This window comes from Stenella coeruleoalba (genome assembly GCF_951394435.1).
Source record: "Stenella coeruleoalba genome assembly, chromosome: 6".
Lineage (NCBI taxonomy): Eukaryota > Metazoa > Chordata > Mammalia > Artiodactyla > Delphinidae > Stenella > Stenella coeruleoalba.
In genome coordinates this window covers 65,790,143-65,807,962 of record NC_137151.1, presented here as the reverse complement: position 1 = coordinate 65,807,962, position 17,820 = coordinate 65,790,143, and the positions used below count along the sequence as shown (strand labels likewise).

General features: G+C 38.3%; 1 protein-coding gene across 2 annotated transcripts in view; it reads left to right on the top strand.

Annotated features, from left to right (window-relative positions):
- The first annotated feature begins 7,045 nt into the window (after positions 1-7,045).
- FASTKD1 (FAST kinase domains 1) overlaps positions 7,046-17,820 on the top strand; it is a 33,778-nt gene continuing 23,003 nt past the window's right edge. The window contains exons 1-4 of one of the 2 annotated variants that reach the window (XM_079924591.1): positions 7,046-7,114; positions 9,111-9,629; positions 12,292-12,360; positions 16,575-16,700. In XM_079924591.1, coding sequence (XP_079780717.1) covers positions 9,295-9,629; positions 12,292-12,360; positions 16,575-16,700 — 530 coding nt within the window. In that variant the 5' untranslated portion in view covers positions 7,046-7,114; positions 9,111-9,294. Of the gene's footprint in view, positions 7,115-9,110; positions 9,630-12,291; positions 12,361-16,574; positions 16,701-17,820 lie in introns of those variants that run through there. The other variant, XM_079924592.1, reaches the window with a different exon arrangement.

Below are 17,820 nucleotides of genomic sequence, written 5' to 3'. Positions count from 1 at the left end.
ATATTGACATATGCCACAACTACTGAGCCTGTGCTCTGGAGCCTGTGAGCCACAACTACTGAGCCCGTGTGCCACAACTACTGAAGCCCATGCACCTAGAGCCCATGCTCCACAACGAGAGAAACCACTGCAATGAGAAGCCTGTGTACCACAATGAAGAGTAGTCTCCGCTCACCGCAACTAGAGAAAGCCTGTGCTCAGCAACGAAGACCCAACACAGCCAAAAATAAAATAAATTTATTTTTAAAAAAAGATAGTTATTTGCATAATTAGTTTATGTGACCATTTCGTACTATGAGCACACAAGATTTGCTGTGATGTTGCTAGCATTTTGAAATACATTTAGACTATAGCACTTGTAGGTGAACTGTTAGAATCACTTTTATTAACAGATTTAAAGAAAAAAAATTTATAATTATCAAAACGAGGTTTCAAGGGGTGACTTCAGTTAGACCTTAACTTACTTTGTATGCCTTTTTTAAGGGTAGGATTTTAAAATTAAAGTTTAACATATATTCATAAACCGTAAGTATAGCTTCATACATTTTTACAAAGTGAACATACAGGTGTAACCTCCACTAGATTAAGACATAGAGCAATATCAGCATCCCGGAAGCGCCCCTCATACCCCCACCCCATAATGCTATCACCCCACCCCTATCAAAGATAATTTCTATTTGGAGCTCCATCAGCATATATTAGTTTTGTCTGTTTTAGAAACTTATATAAATGGAATTATGCATATATATTCATTTGTGGCTGGCTTTTTTGCTCAACGTTGTGTTTGTGAGATTATCAATATTGCTGCGTGCAACAATAGTTTGTTATTTCTAATGTCCGTATAGTACTCACGTATATATGTGTGTATTAGTTGGGGTTCTCCAAAGAAACAGAAGGAATAGGATATAAATAGGAAGAGAATTATTATGAAGAATTGGCTCACGTGATTATGAGGGCTGAAAAGTCTCACAATCTGCTGTCTGCAAGCTAGAGACCCTGGAAAGCCGGTGGTATAATTCCAGTCCAAGTTCCAGATCCAGGGGAGCTGATGGTGAAAATCTCAGTCCAAGGGCGGAAGACCAATATCCCAGCTTAAGCAGCCAGGCAGGAAGCAGAAGGGGTGAATTCCTCCTTCCTGTGCCTTCTTGTTCTATTAAGGCCCTCCATGGACTGGATAATGCCCACCCACATTGGGGAGGGCAGTCTACTTTACTGAGTCCACCAGTTCAAATGCTAATCTCATCCAGAAACACCCTCACAGACACACCTAAAAATAATGTTTAATCTGGGTAGCCCTTGGCCCAGTCAAGTTGACACATAAAATTGACCATCTCAATGGGTATTGAATAATTTATCCATTCTACTTTAGATGGATATTTGTGTTGTTTTTGAGTTTTAGATATTATGAATAAAGTTTTTATGAAATTCTTGAATCTGGTATATTGGAGCACATATATTTTGCACGTACGTTGGAAATATACCTAGGAATGGAATTGTTGGATCTTAGGGTGTGGATAGAATCAGCTTTGGTAGATACTGCCAATGAGTTTTCTGAAGTGGTTGTACAATATTTTTGTTGTATGTGCCTTTTTTTTTTTTTTTTTTTTTTGGTGGTACACGGGCCTCTCACTGTTGTGGCCTCTCCCATTGCGGAGCACAGGCTCCGGACGCGCAGGCTCAGCGGCCATGGCTCACAGGCCCAGCCGCTCCGCGGCATGTGGGATCTTCCCGGACCCGGGCACGAACCCGTGTCCCCTGCATCGGCAGGTGGACTCTCAACCACTGCACCACCAGGGAAGCCCTGTATGTGCCGTTTGATTCCAATATTAGTGAGAACTCTCGTTTGCAAATAAGAGATGCCCAGCTTGAAGTAGTTTAGGTAAAATTGGGAATGTATTGCTTCGTGAAACAAAACTGTTGGACACTGTGGTGGCTTTAAAAACATGTCCGTAAGTTCCTTAATGTGACTTTCTTCCAACGACTAAGGCAAAGTGATAGTTTGTGATTTTTGGAGACTGTGTCATAAAAGCATTTTGATTTCCTCCTTGCTGTGTCTCTTGGATCAGTCACTCTAGGGGAAATCAGCTGCCATGTCTTTAAGGCACTCAAGCAGACTATGGAGAGGCACGTGTGGCAAGAAACAGGCTTCCTGGAAAAAGCCATAGAGGAATTGAGGCCTCCTGCCAACAGCCATGTGAGTGAGCCATTTAAAAGCAATCCTCTGGCCTCAGTCAAGCCTTCAAATAACTCCAGTCCTTGTTGACATCTGAGTTCAATTACATTAGAAATTGTGAGCCAGAACTGTTTTGCTAAGCTACTTCTGAATTTCTGATCCACAGAAGCTGTGGGATAATAAATGTTATTTTAATTCATTAAGTTTGGGCATGTATTTTATACAGCAGTGTATAACCAATACAGAGAAGAAAAAATAGATGGAATGTCACAGAACTTCTCTCTTGTCTAATTCTACTTACCTGTTTTTTGGCTTCATTCTCTTGACTGACTCCTTCAAGAGGCTATGTCACATCTTGATAAACGGAGTCTCTGCCAGCTCCAATTATAAAATGCCAGAAAAGTCTTCGATTAGCATTGCAGTGACAGCCCCAAAATTTGTGCCTTCCCTTACAAAGTGAGAGGTGTCACTGGGAAATGTTTGTGCCTCCTCTTACAAAGTGAGGGATGTCACTGGGAAATGTTTGTGCCTCCCCTTACAAAGTAAGGGGTGTCACGGGGAAATGTCTGTCCTGCTAAGAACTACGTTTTCTTGCATCTGAGTAAGCATATGCAAATACTTCTCATCAGTGGAAAGTGCATGAAAATGATGTGTATTACATCCAGACCAAGATATTTATGAAGTGCTGTGCTTTTCCATGTCATCTCTTCCTGTTTCCATCAGCTGGATCCAGAGTATTTTAAAGGCTTGGGAGATTATTGAAGAAGCCTAGTTTCCTGAATCTCTGTGTGGAGAAAAGTCCTCCACTGACCAGGGATACCCACTGGTTGTAATGTGATGTGATTGAGAAATCAAATTCTGTAGATTAAGCCATTGATATTTGGCTTTATTCATTACAGCAGACATCATTACCCATCTAATAGGCCAAGGTCCTGAAGCAGTACTAGATTTGGTCTAGCCTGGGTCATTTCAGTCTTTGTAGTGTGAAGTATGGAGTCTGATACCAAAAGAGGGGAAGTAGATGGGCTGGACTACTACAATTAACCTACATTTACTTTAGAACAATGAAAATTTTTGCTTCTACCCATAGATAAATAAATTATTGTTCTAATTTTCTATTATATTGCCAATATTATGTTTAACTTTTTAAAAGTGCATGTCTATTGTCACATATATTTCACAGTAATATAAACAAGTGTATAAATTTGAACATTCTATAGAGGTTTAAAATTTAATAATTGCCCCTAACCCTTTCCAATTACATTTCCTTGAGGTATCCAATGATACTCTTCTCTATTCCTATTGTAACATTAAAAAATCCTTATTTAGTATCCTTCCTCCCTCCCTTTGACAAAAATGAGATCACATCACACATATTACATATTATGCTTTCATTTGAATAAAAGTATAGGGGCTTCCCTGGTGGCGCAGTGGTTGAGAGTCCGCCTGCTGATGCAAGGGACACGGGTTTGTGCCCCAGTCCGGAAGGATCCCACATGCTGCGGAACGGCTGGGCCCGTAGGCCATGGCCCCGGATCCTGCGCGTCCGGAGCCTGTGCTCTGCAATGGGAGAGGCCACAGCAGTGAGAGGCCCGCGTACCGCAAAAAAAAAAAAAAAAAAAAAAAAAATCATGAACATCTTTGATAGCTATACAGCATTCCATAGTATGGGCATACTATAATTTATCTAGTCATTCTCCTATTGGACATTTCAGTTGTTTCAAGTTTTGGTTAATATAAACAATATTGTAATAAACATCCTTTTATGTATATCCTTATATATTGAGGTTTATAAATCTGTAGGAAAGATAGCCAGAGGTGAGATTATTGGGTCACATAATACATACACTTTGGGCCTCTCACTGTTGTGGCTTCTCTGGTTGCGGAGCACAGGCTCTGGACACACAGGCTCAGCGGTGATGGTTAACGGGCCTAGCCGCTCCGCGGCATGTGGGATCTTCCTGGACCGGGGCACGAACCCGTGTCTGCTGCATCGGCAGGCGGACTCTCAACCACTGCACCACCAGGGAAGCCCCTTGAACATTTTTTCACGTGCCTGTGGCCATGGAGTAAGGTCTATTGAAGTCCTTTGCCCATTAAAGAAATCTTTTTGTCATTGGGTTGTAGGAGTTCTTTACATATTCTAAATATTAATCCCTGCAGATACATCAATTGCAATATTTTCTCCCTTTCTGTGGGTTGCCTTTTCACTCTGTTGATAGTGTCCTTTGATACATACAAGTTTTTTTAGTTTGATGAAGTCCAGTTAACCTATTTTGTTCTCTTGGTGCCAATAATTTTGGTGTTATATCCAACAAACACATTTTTTTACTGGCAGAATTACTCCAGGAGAAAAAGCATTCATTAACTTGTGATAAAAAAGAAAAACAGTTCCTGATGTTTGGAAACTGATCTGATGTTCATAGCTAAGCATCAATGTTATTTCAAACTAATCTGGCACAATTTAAAGCATGTTGGCCTCCTGTGGGAATAAGGAATCTCATAGAACATCAAGATCAGACAAATTCACTATGCAACACAAAATACCAAAGATTCCCCTTTTGCTAAATGAATGAATGCTACTTCTTTACCAATTTCAGCTTTATCCCCACTTCGGTCAGCCTTCTCTATAGTTAAAATTTATTAAGGTACCCAATCACAGAATTGCCCTGTTTCCTGACAGCACCCAAGATAGGGCAAACCTCATCTTCCTTAGGCCCTCCCCGAAATTACCCACCAAAGCCCAAATCCTGTAAGAGGTTCTTTCTAACACTCTTTTATTGAGCTGCCAAATGGTTTCCTACAGTGTTCATTTTCCTGAGCTGTAACAAGAAGTCCATCAACTGCAGGTTCCTGGTGGGTTTTGGCTGAAGGGCATTGACATTTACTAAGAGGAAAGTTAGAGCCACCCTTTGTTAACCACTTGTCAGCCCTTGTAAAAGATACTTCTTCATGACTTAAATCATTAGCTAAAATGAAATTTTATAGCTGTGGATTTAAATTATTACCCTAGTTTTGTTCTCAGGTGTGATTTGTATATAAATATGTATTTTATGAATGCCCTAGGCTGCAAGTAAAGGAAAAAGTCCCTAACAGTGACTAAACAAAAAGGATTTTCTTTTCTCACATGGACAGTGTTTCTAGAGGAAGGCAAGCTGTTGGCATCTGTTTGTTCCTTAGACTCATCTCCTAATAATTCCACAAACAGGTGAGAAGGAGACAAACAGCCCCTAACAAGTGAAGAAACTGTCCTGTCACTATCATTTAGGCCTTACTGTTGCCAGGAGCTGATCTGGCACTCATAGCTCAGCCTTGGTATTCTGTTGAACATAACAATTGCACAGAATGCCAACATGAAACAAGGTTACTCTCTGACTGATGGGTCAAGACCAAAACAAGACCATTCCGTAATTATACCTGAACTCAGACAAAAACAAGAATATTGTCCAAACCGGGACTTCCCTGGTGGTGCAGTGGTTAAGAATCTGCCTGCCAACGCAGGGGACATGGGTTCGAGCCCTGGTCTGGGAAGATCCCACATGCCACGGAGCAGCTAAGCCCGTGTGCCACAACTACTGAGCCTGCGCTCTAGAGCCCATGAGCCACAACTACTGAAGCCTGCGTGCCTAGAGCCTGTGCTCTGCAACAAGAGAAGCCACTGCAAGGAGAAGCCCACGCACTGCAATGAGTAGCCCCCACTTGCTGCAACTAGAGAAAGCCTGTGTGCAGCAGCAAAGACCCAACGCAGCCAAATATAAATAAGTAAATAAATTTATTAAAAAAAAAGAATATTGTCCAAACCACAAAAAATGACCGAACATCCACTTATCTTAGCTAATATGAGTGAGGGCTGCTTCTTTACCAATTACAGCTTCAACCTCACTTCGTTCTTTCTGCCTTCTAGATAAAGTTTATTAAAATACTCAGTGAAATTCTCACAGCAGCTAATGTATAGAAAAGTCCCTCTTAAACCCCTGAATCACTTAACACAAGGCCAAATACTATAGTAAGTTCTTTCTAACACCATCTTAATTTGACACCCCTTAGGGTGTGTTCTGCTTCATTGCAGCCAACCAGTAATTCCAACTTTAGGTGTATTCCTGGTGGTCTTTGACTGAAGGGCATTGACACAGGTCATGCTGAGTCTCATCCCTATGCTTTTTCTCACATTTGTTCTGAAACCCCTTCTGTCCTGTGCATTCAGATCGACCTCAGTTTTCATATTTATTACCAGTTGATCTAGTTTCCAACAATCCAAATCAGTGCTACTCCAAGAGTGCTCTGCGATTAGTGGTTGCCTAGGGTGTTAGGGGTGTGGGGGGAGTGACTGCTAAATGGTTACAGAGTTTCCTTTTGGAGTTATAAAAATATTCTAAAATTGATTGTGGTGATGTTCCACAACTCTGAATTAAGAAAAGCCACTGAATTATACACCATAAATGGGTGAATCGTATGGTGTGTAAATAATTTCTCAATAAAGCTCTTAAATTTTTTGTGGTCTGGAACTGGTACCTGCCTACCACTACGCAAGTGCAGAAACTGAGAGAAATTTGATGCTTTTATAGCATTCGATAGTTATTCCATACACGTTGAACATAAATAAAAATCTGGACGTGTCTTTTCCATGTTTAAGTTTTCAAATTTCACTTTTCTAAGTATTCATTTCTACTGTATATTATAAAAATATCAGTCTTCACGGACTGGGAGAAAACCTCATATAGTTGAGAAACACGTGCCCTAAGGACCTATAACTTCAAGATGTGTGGCCCGAGTGTCTCAATGAGGAACTACAATACCCAGAATTCCTACCAAATGCGTAAGCGACGTCTATTCCGCCGACCTCGCCGCGACGTGCCCTTGGGCGTGTAGTGCGTGCCTCTGATAGTGCACGCTGTGTTCGCCCGGCCTCTTTTCATGGTTTGGGGACGGACACCACGAGAGGTAAGGTGATGTCTTTCGAGGAAAGGCTAAAAACTCTGGGATATGAGGGAGGCGTGAGCGACACAACCGAGCCTGTTGCGTCCAGACGTGGAATAGGCTGGAGTTCTGAGCCCTCGTAACCAGGCTTAACCGCGATCCTTCAGAAAAGTTCTCTGGCGTTGAAGGAAAAACTTGCCCGCAGGTCCCGGCCGGCTGGCGGCGATAGGTTTTCTTTTTAATCAGAGCACATTCTCGGGCCGGGACCCTGGGTTCGGCTGAGAAACGGAGGCTTTCATCCGGGTATTGGATTTCCCGGAGCGCGGAGGACTAGGGCAGGGCTGATCCCTCTCCCAGCCAGGACCGGGAGACCAAATTCATTCGTTCAGCTCCACTGTGTGCCAAGCGCGGAGGATGCCTGTCATTTGCCAAGGGTGTCGTTGTGTATCCTGCACAATACCTGTTCACGGCGGGTAACCTATCTGTCATTTATAGTCCCAAGGCCCCTCCTTTGGTTAAGTCACTTCCCCAAGGTCACTTAGCTGGGGACTTGACACCTTGGTATTGTAACCAGTGGGTTCTTTCCACTTTCAGATGTGAATAGGCAGGAGACTCTGCTTTGTGCAGAGTTTTTTGTGTATGTGTGTGATCCAAGTCGGCTTGGGTCGGGATGCTGTACAGATTGCCACAAAGTAGTCAACATTGTCTCATCGTTTTTTCTTTGGCCTAGCCATAGGATTCTGAGGCATACTTTTAGTGTTGGTTTGTTAATGTAATGAGGATGTTCAAGTTGAAAGAACTGGGTGGTTGTCTCAGCTTCATTAGTACTAGAGTAGTTTTTTTTAACCTTTTTGAACCTAGCTTTTCTCTGTAAAATGCAAATGATAGCATCTACCCGGCAGGTTAATTGAGAGAATTTAATGGGATAACGTATTTTAAAAGTCCTTTGTAAAATGTTGCAGCAGTGTTAGATGATAGGATTTTAGTCCCAGCTTTTCTAACCATTGTTTCTCAACTAGAAATATAGACATTTATAATATATTTTAAAAACAAATTATTCTTTTTCTTTATTGTTTTTGGTTCTCCTGTTGCATCACTACGCAACTACATTACTTGATTTCTTCATATGTCCTGATTGGGCTTTAATCATCTCATTTATTGCTTAAAACCTACTTAAGGTTAATAGCGATTAAACTGTTTGAGTTCTTTTAGTGTACAACGAGAAAGGAGCGAGAAATTATCTTGAAAGCAAATATACCAGAAATCATCCCTCTGAAAAAAACATTTTTTATTATGGCTCTGAATTAATGGCTACTCTTCGTAGAAACTATAAAGGCAAAATGTTTATTTATTGCAGTTTTATTCTTCTATTTAAAAAGATGCTTCTTTCTGGGTTGGGATTTTTTTTTTTCCCTTCTGCTTTTATAGTCAAATTTGAAAACTTCATGTTAAGTGTCAGATTTATCATTTTTAAAATGGAGTGTGGGGGGCTTCCCTGATGGCGCAGTGGTTAAGAATCCGCCTGCCAATGCGGGTCGTGGGCCTCGAGCCCTAGTGCCGGAAGATCCCACATGCCGCGGAGCAACTAAGCCCGTGTGCCACAACTACTGAGCCTGCGCTCTAGAGCCCGCGAGCCACAACTACTGAAGCCCGTGTGCCGCAACTACTAAAGCCCACGAGTCTAGAGCCCTTGCTCTGCAACAAGAGAAGCCACTGCAATGAGAAGCCTGTGCACCGCAACAAAGAATAACCCCCGCTCACCGCAACCAGAGAAAGCCCGCACATAGCAGCGAAGACCCAATGCAGCCAAAAATAAATACTAAAATAAAATAAATAAATAAATAAATAAAATAGAGTGTGGAAGGAAACCCCTTTTCCTGGATATTTAGTTGTGGATTAAATCCTGCTCTCAGGTTCAGGGTAAGAACAAAGTGTGTAATTAATGGAGGAAAAGCTTGTTGTTTTAATTAGAATTTTGGAATTTGATAGTTATAACTCTGTTAAACTGATTTCTTTACAGAAATTGCATATTGGAATGGGATTTGGAGTCATCATAATGGAAGCAAGCTACATGAAGGAAAAACAGTTATTTTTATACCAGCATATTGCACCTGACTGCTAGTTGCAAATGGTTTTCTTTACGTAAGAAAATTTGTGATATAAATGAAAAGATAGTTTTTTTTCCTAGACTGATTGTTTACAATATGCTTCGCCTAAGAGCTATTTGTCCATTCTCCTGGAGAGTGTTTCAGTTTCGACCCTTTAGTTTCGAACCATTACTTAGTCGGATGAATAAGTGTACAGATGAAGAGCAAATATTTGATCTTATTGAAAAAAACAAAGCCATACTTTCAGAAAAGCAAGTGGCATGTGCACTCAGTATGCTTTGGCAGTTTCAAAAGCAGAAGACCAGCTTGTTAAAAAATGTGGAATGTATCAGAGACCATCCCCAATTTCTTACTCTTCATAATTTAGCTACAACTAAAATGGAGTTCATGAATGACAATACCTTGGTGAATGTGTTATACATCATACAACAGTAAGTAATGTACTTTTAGATTTTATAGAAATGATTGTAGTTTATTTTTATATTTAATTTTCTAAAAAGCTCTAAACGGAAAAAAATGTTTTTTTCCCTTTTTCCTGATAAGCTAATTTTTTAAATTTAATTTTAATTTTATTTATTTTTGGCTGCATCAGGTCTTCGTTGCTGCGTGCGGGCTTTCTCTAGTTGTGGCAAGCGGGGCTACTCTTCATTACAGTGCGCGGGCTTCTCATTGCAGTGGCTTCTCTTGCTGCGGAGCACAGGCTGTAGGTGAGCAGGCTTCGGTAGTTGCAGCACGGCGGGCTCAGTGGTTATGGCACACGGGTTTAGTTGCTCTGCGGCATCTTCCCGGACCAGGGATCGAACCCGTGTCCCCTGCATTGGCAGGTGGATTCTTAACCACTGAGCCACCAGGGAATTGCCCTGATCATCTAATGTTTTAAAGATATGTAGAGGATATTCTTTGATTATGGTAATCATTTCACAGTGTATATACATATCAAAACATTATGCTGTACAACCTAAATATATACAATTTTTGTTAATCATATATCAATAAGGTTGGGAAAAAATTTAAAAAGAAAAGAAATTTTACATCATTCTCAAGGGAATCCAGCCTTCAGAAGAGCTGGATGCCCTAAATGAAGAATTGAGCAGCTATATAAAGGGAAAAAGGACACAAAAGTTAAAATTAATCTGTTTGTTAGTCTCATTGGTGAAATTATCCAGGGTGCAAGGGCCATTTAAGTAGCTATAGATGTCAGCACTGTATAAAGCAGAGATACAGTTGTTTTTATTAGGGTGTCAGCGTATACAAGAAAGGGGCTTAAGGCTTTACTTATTCTGGTGGGCGGTGTTAGACTAAAAAAGAGTGACATCCCTTTTTTGGTGATCTTTCTCAGATTTGCAAAGTTTTTTCTCTGAGGTACATCGTGGGATGTGTATGATAATCAGTTTTGTTTTCTCAGTGGTCATATTAGTTTGGAAAATGCTGAATCAGATGAAATTAAACAGATCTTTATTGGACTTCAGAGCATTCAGAGCCTGCAGGACTCTTCAATATACATATGCTAATGTATATTGTGAACCTTTCAGTGGGGATATTTTCCAAACTTACTTATCCACAAAACATTGTGTTGAACACCTCACAAGAACACTGCACAGGTGGAGAAATGCTGCTTCATGGTGATTTGCCCCCAAACCGCATTTCTGTGTATCCCTCCTAAGTCATATTTTAGTGAGGAAAGGATTTTAAGAGTAAAATATAATTTTGTTTTCAAGTTTTTAAAATAGCATGTAGTTTGATTTTGTTTCATGACTCAACCTGAAAGTCTTTGACTTTTAAGAGAAAAAATAACCTAGCCTTAACATTATAAAGATGTTGAAATCGGTTAAAAAGATTTTTATATGTACAACATATAATATATATTGCTTAATTATATATAGAAAATATCCATTGTTAGTGAAGGTATATGCTTTGCATTGTTAGTGAAGGAACTGCCATATGCTTCTGGTGGTATAATATGTATCCAGAACTATAAAAATGTCCTCGGACCCAGTAATTTTGCTTCTAAGATTTATCCTAAGAAAGTAATCTGAGATACATGTAAAGATTCTTGGGCTTCCCTGGTGGCGCAGTGGATAAAAATCTGCCTGCCAATGCAGGGAACACAGGTTCCATCCCTGGTCTGGGAAGATCCCACATGCCGCGGAGCGGAGCAACTAAGCCCTTGCGCCGCAACTACTGATCCTGTGCTCTAGAGCTGGTGAGCCACAACAGCTCTAGCCCACGTGCCTAGAGCCTGTGCTTCGCAACAAGAGAAGCCACCGCAATGAGAAGCCCACACACCGCAAGAAAAAGTAGCCCCCGCTCTCCACAACTAGAGAAAGCCTGCGTGTAGCAATGAAGACCCAAAGCAGCCAAAAATAGATAAATACATAAATAAATTTAAAAAAAAAAGATTCTTGTACATGGTTATTCATCCCAACATTGTTTATAATATTGAAAAACTAAGATCCTAGTAAGTTGGTGAATGTTTAAATGATAATTTATTCACATAATTAATAGTACACAACCACCAAAAATTATGTTTTGAAGAATATGTAATGATATGGGTAAAATGTCCACAATATAATGTTAACTTACTGAAAAAGGCAGGATATAAAAATGTAAAAGAAATATGTATATGTCTTTAAGTATGTAGAAAAATAACTGGAAAGAAATGCTCCAAGTTAATGATGGTGGATATTTATGAGTAGCAGAGTTATAAATGATTTTTTATTACCCACTTAAAGTTTTTCTTTATTTTACAGACTTTTTCCTATAGAAATATTTTTTGCGGTCAGAGCAAAGTAGTACGTGTTAGGTGTACTTTTAACATAAAATATATCATTGAACATTTTTATTGTTCAGTGGAGGTCATTGAAATGTACAGATAAAAGGATGAGAAGGGCATGGGATAAAGTATAGGGATTTATTAGATTGTACCAAGAAATCAGAATACTGAAATGAGACCAGACCAGAAATAAGGACTGATTGTGTAAGAATATAATAACTTGTGGTTTACTTTTGCATTATAATCCTTACTGCATGTATGTTTTTAATAATTTTAAAATGTTTCTGTATAGAAAATTATTTTCTCTTGATTTTATTGAGGTTTGGTTTTGAGGCCCATGACCCGCTAGTTGAAGCACTAGTTACAGAAGCATGGAGAAGACTGGAAAGGCAAGTACTTTGGGTTTTTCAACTAAGATCAGGGTTGTCCTTTTCAGGGTTAGCACAGTGAAATCTTATAGGGAAAGAATGAGGAGCTGCTGCCTAACTATCAAGCTTCATTGAAAAAAATGTATTTAAATTCAGTTTACTTCGAGGGGTTTTTGATCATGTAAAGTGTGTTTATTTAGCATGGTGAAATCTTGTAGGAAAAGAATGGGGAATGTGTTTTTTTCCTTAAGAGAGAAAGAAAAGTATTTCAAATATTCCCTATTTAAGGGTGTGGAATGTAGTGTGCTTTAAACATATATAATTAATCAAAATATAAATAGAGTCACTGCTATTCTTGGACTAGGCTTTCTGAATTTTCTTTTCTGAAAGAGTTCTGCTTCAGAAAGAAAAACATTCTGAGTGATAGGCTGTCAGTAAAAACCCTAGATGTTCAGGAGTCATAAAAGGAGAAAGAAGATACCAGTTCAGGAGAAAGGAAAGCTATATAACTGTTTAGCAGCATCTATAGGTACTTGTCTATCACTCCATCTTTATGAAGAGGCAGTGAGCAGAGTCTTAGAAGCTAACAGTGTCTTAGAAGCTTTCAGGTCCACTACTGTGGATAGTATCAATTCAGATCTCTTTTCCACTCTATACACAGCTATATCTTTAGCATATTGCCATAATCAATAATCATCTAGAACGGGGCATGACCAGAAATACAGCCGCCCCCTTCCCCGTCCCACACCCCACGTTCATGGGGAACCTGGTGCTAAACCATTGGTAGACGACCTACTTCTTGGGTGGGGGGTTTCATAGTAGCAGAGCAGCTCCCTGCTGTGATCTATTGAAAGTCAGCCCTCAACACAAGGGTTTGTAAAAAAATAAAAAGAGAAAAAAAGAAAGCAAAAAAAGAAATAAACAAATAATTATCTAGAAAAATGTGAAATTTGTTCAGAGTATTATGAGTACAGAGAAGCCTATGGTATCCTATACTATATTATTTATGTTTTATAAGAACATATGAGAAGCTCTCCGTTTATAAAACAGCGGAGATAGTAGCAGAGCTCATTTTGGCTATTTATGAAAACTTTGAATATTTAAACCTAGGGGTTCTGGATAGCCAAGGTCCATCATTAGTAGAATAAAGCAAATGTTAGTGAGGAAAGGGAAAATCAAGGTGGGAAAGAGACAGGAGGAAAACCACAGAACAATGCTCCCTCTAAACCAAATAGTAACCTAGGGCAGAAGAGAAAGGATTGACTAAGATAAGAAACTATAGCTGTTTATTTGTATTTAGATGAGAGGAGCAGCATAAACTTTACAGCTCCTTCTTTGTAGCAGCATATGTTTAAAGCATAAACAATGGTAAATTCTTACAGTTGTAGTCTTATAAAGCTCTGTAGGCCTTTGTTGTGTGAGCTGGATTAAATTAAACAAGGTACCCACCAGATCTCTGGGCTTAGAAATTCCACATTCATTTACTGAATGGTGGTTTTAGTTAATCTTATTATCTAAACCTGTTTGTTTTCTCTCTCCATTTTTGCATTCTCTCTACCTGTAACTATCTTTTTGTTGAGGGTAAGGAGAATAATCTTAGTGCTTTCATGAGCAATTCAAACTAGTCTTCCCGCAGTATCCAAGGACAATTGGTTCTAGCATCCCCTCAGATACCAAAATCCATGGATGCTCAAGTCCGTTATATAAAATGATGTAATATTGGCATAAAACCTACAGACATCCTCCCATCTACTTTAAATCATCTCGATTAATTATAATACCTAGTACAATGGAAATGCTGTGTAAATAGTTGCTCAGCATGCAGCACATTCAAGTTGTGCTCTTTGGAGCTTTCTGAAATTTGTTTTTTAACTGAATATTTTCGATTTGCTGTTGCTTGAATCCGTGGATTTGGAACCCTTGGATACGGAGGGCCGACTCTACTGGGTCTTTGGGGGTTAAATTTGGTCATTGTTGATAATGGCTCAAAACTTTTTTCTTCAAAGCAGCATTAAATGGTATGTGTATTACGTATCTTGAACAAATCAATTGTAGAATAGGTGCTTTTTTCATTTTGGTTTTACTCTCTACTACTTAAACAATTAAATTACAGATATGCAATTATACTTCCCAGTGAATCAGACATTTCTTTTTAATTTTTCTTAATTTCACAATAGCTCAGGTGATAATGACTTTGTTCTATGTGGTGTTTTTTTAATTTGTAGCAATACTTTTATTTTTTTATAATACTAAGTAATAAAATTTTTTAAACCCTAATTTGTATTCTATGTGTAGAGTTTCTAATAGAATCATAGAATAAATGTTAATTTCTGATTTTTTTATCGTCATGGTGGCCTATGATGTTAAATTTTTGTAACTATGGTAACTTAATTAAATGATTTTGCTATAATATCTATGAATTTGTTATATAAATATAAATTGTAATGATTCAAATAGAATAGATTATTATGAATTAACACTATATGGTGGATCATAGCAAGAATAATTAGCATGCATTTGAAATTCAAATTAAAAACCCTCTTTATTATGGAAGATTTTAAACATTTACTAAAGTAGAGAAATTAGTATAATGAACTCCTTTGTATGCATCATCCAGTGTCAACGATTACCAACAGATAGCAGTCTTGTTTTGTCTAGATCACCTCCAGTTCCCTCCCTACCCTTCAGTATAGTTTAAATTGTGGTATCATTTCATCAGTAAATACCTTAGTATATATTTCTGATAGACAAAAAACACTCTTTAAAAATATATATATAATCACCATGCCATTTTTTATACCTACGAAAATGAACAATTATTCCTTAAATTCCCTAATAACTGAGTTCAAATTTCCTTGATTGCTCTAAAAAAGGTCTTTTTGTAAGGCAGTTTGTTTAAATAAGTATCCAAACAAGGTTTACTGATTACATTTAGTCAAGATTTTCTCTGCCCTTTTTTTATTTTTTTTTTTTTGTGGTACTCGGGCCTCTCACTGCCGTGGCCTCCCGCTGCGGAGCACAGGCTCCGGACGCGCAGGCTCAGCGGCCATGGCTCACGGGCCCAGCCGCTCCGCGGCATGTGGGATCCTCCCGGAGAATGAACCTGCGTCCCCTGCATCAGCAGGTGGACTTCCAACCACTGCGCCACCAGGGAAGCCCTCTGCCTTTTTTTGTAAGTACTCATTTTATTAAAGGATATCGTTTAAAATTACACCAATCATAAGTATGCATCTTGATGAATTTTCACATACTGAAAATACACTTATACTTCTGTGTAATAGCACCAAGATCAAGACAAAGAATATCACTAGTTTCCCAGAAGTTTCTTTCATGCTCTCTTCCAATCACTCCCTACCTTCCCGCCCTAAGAGTGACACTCTCTTGGCTTCTACTACCATAAATTAGTTTTGCTTTTATAAAAATGAAATCCTGGGAATTCCCTGGTGGTCCAGTGGGTAGGACTCGGCACTCTCAACTGTTGTGGCCTGGGTTCAATCCCTGGTTGGGGAACTAAGATCCTGCAAGCCGTGCAGCATGGCCAAAAAACAAAAAGAAAAAAAAGAGCGAGAAATCATATAGTAAGAACTCTTATACCTAGTGTATTTCACTCAATATATTTTAAAGATTCTTCCATGATATTGCGCTATTTGTTTTTTTTATTGCTGTATAGTATTCTAGGAATATGTGCAATTTATTCACTGTACTCTTGATGGACATTGAGACTGTTGCTATTTAGCATTTAGTTTTTTGCTGTTACATATTATGCTGCTGTGCAGTTCCTTATGCTTGTCTTTTAGTGAATTCAAAGTCTTTAAAAATCTGTAACAATTCTCCTTCCTGCTCATTTGTCTTGCCATTTACTTGTTGAAGAAATCGAGTCGTTTTTCCTATAGGAAAATTCTGAAGTTTTTCAAGCATGATTGTAGTAGAGGTTGTATTATTTGTTAATATACAACCTTGAGTTGAAATTGTTCTGTCCTCAAAAAATTAATATGTAAACGATTCAAACAATTTCAAGTGTTTTTTTTCCCTTTTTAAAATCTTCAAGTAGAATTTGGCTTTTTAACTCTTAGCCTGGGTTACTTTTATAATAATAAATAATCAACATTTTAGAAAAATTCATTTTATAGTAGTAATATATTAGTATTTTTTATTGCTTTTTATTTTATAACTGTGTATTATGTTTTAAGTGAAAATAAATGGTAATGATCCCCTTTGTATATTTACTTTAATAGGTTTGATATTAACATGCTGTCAAAATTTTCCTCTTGCCTGGCAGATCAACATTTATGTTTTAGTCCATTAATGGGAAAAATAGCTGATATTGTAAATAGGAACTTGGAAACGATACAGGACTTAAGGTAAATCTATGTAGGGGCTTTGTGTCATGGTGGAAAGATTCTGGGCTTTGAATGCACACACACTTAGACTTGCTAGTTCCTAACTATGTGACTTTATAATCTCTTGGAAGTTCACTGTCCTCATCTATACAACAGGTATAGTAGTATCTACTGTGCAATGTTGCTGTGGGAATTAGAGATGAAATATGTAAAGTATAACACAATGTTGTCAAGATTTGTGATTTTTCCTTACTTGCAAGCTAACATGTTTGCCTACCATCCTTACAACCTCATTTAACCTTAATTACCTCCTGGAAGGCCCTACCTCTAAATATAGTCATATTGCCAGCTAGGGCTTTAACATATAGATTTGGAGTGGGGGGGAACCATAGTTCAGTCTATAGCATACACCAGTGTTCAAAGCAGCATTAGTCATAATAGCCAAAGGGTGGAAACAACCTTAATGTCCATCAACAAATGATTGGGCAATCAACATTTGGTATATACCCACAATGGAATATCATTCAGCCTTAAAAAGGCGGGAAATTCTGATATATGTTACAACATGGATGAACCCTGAAGACATTACGCTAAGTGAAATAAGCTATACACAAAAGTACAAGTATTGTATGATTTCACTTTATATGAGGTACCTAGAGTAGTCAGATTCATAGGAACAAAGTAGAATGGTTGTTGCCAGGGGTTGGGGGAGGGGAGAATGGGGAATTACTATTTAATCGGTAGTTTTAGTTTGAGAAGATGAAAAAGTCTTGCAGACGGATGGTGGTGTTGGTTGTACAACAGTGTGAATGTACTTAATACAACTGAACTGTACACTTAAAAATGTTTAAAATGGTAAATTTTATATATATTTTCACACATACATGAAAGTAGCTTATAAAAGCAGAGACAATAAAAATCACTGTAAAGTAAATTTTTTTAACTTTAAAAAATTATTATAGACCCATTTGAGAATCTAATGAAATCTTTGGACATTTCCCCACTCCAAACTGCAATTACAAATATATATACAATTAAAAAAAATCGTATTCAAAGGGTTTATGATTAAACTAAATAGCAATGCTAGTTTACTAATTAATGTTAATTGGTACTAACATTAAACATTCTGATTAGAGAAGCC